Raw genomic sequence first — 6,448 nt, 5'->3', positions numbered from 1 at the left:
ACGTAAAGCGATAGGCGTCATAATCACCAATACATCAAAACGCACGTATACATAACGCACGTGTAGTGTTAAGTATACGCATTCGAATAGATCATAATGATGTTTTGATGCAAATGAAAGGTCAATATACGTAATGATCATCAAAGGTTTCCCTTATATTTGCCAGTTGTTGGAATATATACAATATAAAAGACACATAACAGGTAACACGTGAAATGCATGCACATTTTACAATAGAGACATGACAGTGAAGCTACTATTGGGGATTTCCTTTACGTGTTGGTAAAATGTGAACGAGAGACAAAGCATGCTAGTTAACAGTAAAGCTATAAAAACAAATACGCACGAACATATATAATATCACAAGGGCAATGCGTGTAATCTGAACATGGACATGCGTGCAGATTTACCGTAATTAAGATTTAACACGTGTCTAGATATTTAATACCACGGGTTATATATTCAAGACGTTTTCGAAATCAACTGATTTTGTGATTAAAAAAATGGAAAAATGTCTGTATCTGCGTCATATACTATACAAATTGAACCATTTCCTTCAATTCTATTTCTGTCTCTTAGCAACAACCTTGCTAAATAAGCAGATGTGAATGGCTACATCGAAAATAATAACTTAGTTAGATGTAAGTACTGACCTTACATCTAAATTCCCTCTAACAAAATATGAACAAACACTGTTAGAAAACGATCAAAGCGCAATACAAAAAAAACACCTAAAAAAGTCTAGCCTTGTTCTATAAGCTAATGTTGCATGTAGTTCAAATTTGTTAGAGAAGATTGTTTTTTTTTTCAGAATTTAATACATGATATTGCACTTGCATTATTCCACAATTGTTTTTTTCCATTTTCTATGAATTAATTATATTCCCTAACTAAAGCATACTACTTCTAAAGCCAAACTAGGATTTCAATACCTTTTTTGTTAGACACGATGGTGTGTATGATTTGCATAAAGATGAACACTGTCCGTTTATATATGTAGATAGCAATAATAATATGATTTGTTATTGATTAACCAGAGAGATACGTTAAACTACGATAGGAATCCACTTGTCAAGATCATAGAATATACCTATTTTTACAATAATTTTATCAACGCCTCTCGTTGGGTTTCGTCTGATAAGTGAAATATATGACAAAATATGTTTTTTTAAAATATAATATACTGCTAATTAATGTTTGTCATAAATGAGATATTGCAGGTCTTTTTTAAGAGAAACTCGTCTGGTAAAATAAAAATATTTATATAAAAAATCAGCCTTTTTCTATTATTGTTATTGCCCTACATATCTTTCATATTTATCACAGATTGTAGCTTACAAACCCTTTAAAATATCTACTTGTAATCAAACGACATTGGTCCTAAATCAACCATTGTACACTTATTTATGCTACAGATAAACACTACACAAACAGACTTATACAGACGGACAGTAGGAGTAGATAGAACGGAAGTTGTGCGTGGCCTGCGCCATTCTCTCCATGGGAACGATATGGCATCAACGTGTCTATGTGACTGCCGTATATTATTCGATGGTTCAGAGGCTGCACTGGTCGGAAATCATCTGTGAGGTCAAGATCAGGCTCATCTGGGTAGTTTTTCTTCACCTTATTACGGAATTGCTCGACCTTTTTTAAAACAAGAGAATGGTTGAAACAATATGTACACTTTTATCATACAGTAACTAACTCTGCATATATATATGCACGTGGATTTACAAAATATAACTTAATAGCTAATTAAAACAACAAGTTTACTTTCCCTTAGTTTACGAGTGTACGTATACTATTGTGTGATATAAAACAAGTAGGCTTATATTTGGAACAAAATATCAAACATATGGCTAATTAAATAAGGATCAACAGTTATTGTGCTTGATAATACTACTACGTCAGCATAGTAACTATAGTATTCATTAGTAAATAACCACACTTTATTAGGCCAATTATTCATGTTACTCTGTATTTCATTGTAAATGACCAAATATGTTCGGATAATTATTCATGCATGTGCATGTATTATCTACAAACAAACAGTTCACGTATAACGTTTTTCCAAATAAGCTTTGTCGAGCGGAGGAACACACGTGAATTTACAATTATTGATATTTCACAGTTATCTAAGTTAAATTTACAGTTTTTTGATATTCCACATATATCTAAGTTAAATTTACAAATATTGATATTTCCACATATATCTAAGTTAAATTTGCACAATTTCGACATTGGCTCAAATGATATAGATTATGTTCATAACTTAAGATTGGTTCGTTGTACAAATGAAAGCGAGACATCACTCTAATATCTACATCCGCAACAGAACAGTCTTATTTGTATAACATGGTGATATGGGCTACGTTGATTATCTTTCAAATATAAACGATGATGGGAAATCTTACTGTTTAAATTGAATTTTCGTCTTTTATACGTTTAAACATGTTGCCACTTCATGCCTCGTGCATTGTACAGGTTGCATGACCCTGAAGCCGGTCACATTCAACTCAATAACTTAACATTTCAGTAGAGGATTAGGAATGTAGAACGTAGCACTTCCATGTTTTATTAGCTAACAAAACATGCACTCGTGTGTCCTTTGCTAAACAAGATTTCAAAATTGATAATTGCATGTTATCAATAAGGTAGCATTAACAGTTATACATACCTGGAACTGTGATATTTCAATGGGTTCCCTGAAAACTGTCCAAATGACACTCTCGTAGCAAGGTGGTGTCGTGAGGCTGCCCCGATACCGGTAGTACAAGTCAAGGTTGTTTGCCATTAACTTCCGGAGAGGAATTGTGGGAATATTAACGTGATCATCTGAAAAAGGGCAGCGTAACATTTTAAATCTATTGTAAAACAAGAGTATTTGATCATATGAAACCAAATAAGCGATTTGTGAATTGAATAAACACAACATGTCATGAATTAAGAATGATAGCACTGATGAGTAAAAGAGTGATTTACTTGAATTATTGCACCTTTGATGAGAAAAGTATTCACGCACTTTGACTTACATACAATATATACAATGCATACTAATAACACGTAACTTTGACTATGTTGTTTATTTGTAAATAATGTTTCAAAACTTTCCATTATATTGTATACGAGTCACTGTGTTACAGTTTTGTACTATTGAATGACATTCGTTTGTATTGTAATGTCAACAAACCTACCTTTATGGGTTATTTCGTTGAAGTGGCCTAATATGTCATCGAAATGGCGATTGTGTCGTCCGACCTAAAATGAATTAAGTGATGTCCAGACTGATTCAGCAGAGGTAAACACATGATATAAAATGTGATTATGAAACTTAATGTATTTACGAATTAAAGCTTATGAAACATAACATTTGATTAGATCAAAGCTCTTTATTAGCGTCATGGCAAAGTAGTAGAAATTGTAAATCATGGTTACATAAGCATCGACTAATGATCATAGAATACTTGATAAATAATCGTCTATAAAGTTAGCTGATGAATATTGTCTTTAACGTTTGACCCTATTAAGGAAAAAAAATCTATAATGATTCCGTATGTGTAAACACTCTCTAAATACCATTCCATGCCAACTCCCATGATGTTTAATCTAAAGGTTGATTTGAGAAGCTATCAGGCTGCTGTGATCCTTACCTTGAAGAAGAAGCCGAGAACCATAAGTCCTTTGTCATTCACCATGGCTTCCTTTATATTGGCGTAATCGTCCTTGTAATGCACGATGTGCATCTGAAGATATAATTGGTGGAGTTAAGTAAAACATTTTGGTTTAATAAGCTTATCTTTTCTCCATATAAATAGAGTGACGTGCTTCCTTTCACGTTATGCTATTTACACATGGGATCTATTTTGCTATTTTAAATAAACTTTCCTGGATACATTTTCGTCCAATTTTCATGACATTTGTTACACAACTTGGAAATTATCCAGCACCTTTATTGGTAATACTTATAAACTTTTTGGTTTCTTAGAACTTAAAGATGGAAATAACATCCACACAAAATTGATTGTACCTTTAGAATTAGTTTATAAGGGAAATTTTTATAGTATAAGCTATTTCCTATCAAACATATGTTTTTGGATTTACCTCCATTGGAAAGTTCTGATCATCCAGATTGTGTTCAGACCCCCGCTTATTTTCTGCTCCCCAGTGGAAGTGAAACTGTGCTGCCTTGTACACCCCCGGAAGTGCTCCACCCTGGATGGTGAGTGACTGGCCCTGAAGGTCTACTTGAACTGAGAACAAAAATCAAGTAATGGTTATTGTATAAGACTGTTAAGCCATGACAGTTTGCATCCCCGCCAGTATGCATTCGTAACGGTCCAGTGTGAATAAAACATAAAATATAATGTATAAAACGCGATCATTTCTATGTCTATTGTTTTTTTTACACGGGCTAAACTTTTCGCGACTTTGACTCAAAAATATATCATTAAATTTACACGGATTATGATTTTGCAATCTAGGCATGTGAAGGAATTCGATTTTTGTAGTATTTTAGCACAGAGACGGAATACTCGGCATATAAAATGGGAAACATTCAAATAAAACGCTTTATTGAGCAAAAACAAAAAAAAGTGCTTTTTGTTTAACAAATCAACAAAACTATTACATGTGTGATTTACCCTTTTTCAAATAGCTCGTGTCCCCTTTGTTGTTAATGAATCATTACAACGACATAACTGTTATTAAGTTTATAATAAAGACTTATTTTTACGCTTGTCATATTTTTCTGCGGATCATATTTCCGCAATGACGTTATTTATCTGCGAAATCGCATACATATAATCACCGCGCAAATATCCTGCTATACGGTTCTTGACATTTTCCACATGTAGCCATCAAGTATTTCGTATGTTTATTATACATACTGAGTATATTTACCTGTATGTCCGTTATTTGTGAGACTCATGTTGACCGCGGAAACACTGTTATATCCGTCCAACTGCAGTCCTTTCAGCGCCTCATCATAAACCACCAGTGTCGTGTCGATACTGACCGGGGACTGATTGTCGCCGGCGCACTGTGGGTATGTCTTATACCAGTGATCTGGGCCTGTAAAACAGATAATAATTTTAAGTAAGGAAGCCTTATTTATAAAAAAATATATGTTTTCACTTTTAAAAAGTAATATTCAAGAAATATATTAAAATATTCTTTGGAAAGAAAACTGTATTAACGATAAATAATTTTGAACTTTTGAACAAGAATTAAATAAATATTTATGTCATTCAAAGCAGCTTTTTATTCAAATTGATTTTACTTCAGTAGGTTACTTTTTTCTCTGTTGACTCAATATTAATTTACTGGACGGAGAATACTATTACTAGTGTTAAACCGTTCCAAGGACAACTTACCAATATCGCCTCCATAGTCCCATTCATTTCCTACAACAAACAATGTAATAATGACACCAACAATAGGATTAAACATATAAACCTAACATGAAGTCTTGTCGAACGCAGCACAGTTATGTATTTAGTATGTGCTAAATGAGAATCGCCTCTGCTTAGATATGTGTATGCTGTAACGGACAACGATGGCGAAATACTGTCATAATATATGATATAAATGTGAATTCGAGAACTTTATAATATTAAGCAGACACAGCACATTCATGAATGGATCATTTAGGGGGGAAATGTAAGCTTATACAATTGATTAAACAGGGTCTCTACCGGTTCAGAGTTCATATATGATTAACCTGTGTCTGGGTTGTAACAAAGGTGATACAAAAGTACATGTATTAGTGGCCACAAAGTGTGACAAGATCCATTACGACTTACCTGTAAATCACTAGTGGTGAGTTAACATGTATGTCATCGTTTAAATAATTAGCATTTTAATGGTGCATTGAATGAACGGAATGACCTCGACCAGTGTAACAATTATGATACTGTAAATATTATCAATATGCGCACGTTTTTGTGGTGCTTGATTTAGGAAGAATAATTCATGTTCGGTCATGAATGTTAAAAGAGATGTGTAACGTACGTCAATCTTAGACTAACATTGGTGTAATCTTGATAAATCAACTTGGCTGCAAAATGCATATCCATTTGACATTGCTATTTAATGGTTGTTAAATATATAGCAATGGAATTGTTATTTGTTTCCATATAGCGGTTTTTTATGCGTTTATTTAAACGCAGTGCCAAATTTATGGCTTTTCCATTCTCGTCATGTTTTTTCTTTCATAAATTAGTCACTGTGTTCAATTCATTCATTTATGTAGGTCTTAGAATGCTAAGTGAAGCTAAATTTTGAATACTGACAAGCGTTGAAGATAAAACAACCAGTACAGTACTTGATGGTATCATCCCAACCCACTTACTGGTAAATTTAAATAACATAATAGTTACCGATACAGTGGCGGATCCAGAGGGTTTTTTTTTGGGCTTCATGACCCCCCGACCCCCCGACCCCCCCC

General features: G+C 33.5%; 1 protein-coding gene across 3 annotated transcripts in view; it reads right to left on the bottom strand.

Moving 5' to 3' along the window:
- Positions 1–419: 419 nt before the first annotated feature.
- LOC110445191 (carbonic anhydrase 2-like) overlaps positions 420–6,448 on the bottom strand; it is a 66,587-nt gene continuing 60,558 nt past the window's right edge. For all 3 annotated transcript variants that reach the window (XM_021489673.1, XM_021489688.1, XM_021489680.1), the window contains exons 2-8: positions 5,376–5,405; positions 4,903–5,073; positions 4,105–4,253; positions 3,654–3,746; positions 3,198–3,261; positions 2,681–2,838; positions 420–1,647 (exon numbers count right to left, since the gene is read on the bottom strand). In XM_021489673.1, the coding sequence (XP_021345348.1) occupies positions 1,423–1,647; positions 2,681–2,838; positions 3,198–3,261; positions 3,654–3,746; positions 4,105–4,253; positions 4,903–5,073; positions 5,376–5,405 (890 nt within the window). In that variant the 3' untranslated portion in view covers positions 420–1,422. The remainder of the gene's footprint in view (positions 1,648–2,680; positions 2,839–3,197; positions 3,262–3,653; positions 3,747–4,104; positions 4,254–4,902; positions 5,074–5,375; positions 5,406–6,448) is intronic.

This window comes from Mizuhopecten yessoensis, unplaced genomic scaffold (genome assembly GCF_002113885.1).
Source record: "Mizuhopecten yessoensis strain PY_sf001 unplaced genomic scaffold, ASM211388v2 scaffold245, whole genome shotgun sequence".
Lineage (NCBI taxonomy): Eukaryota > Metazoa > Mollusca > Bivalvia > Pectinida > Pectinidae > Mizuhopecten > Mizuhopecten yessoensis.
Note: the sequence above shows the minus strand (reverse complement) of the source record. Positions and strands in the feature narration are given on the sequence as shown.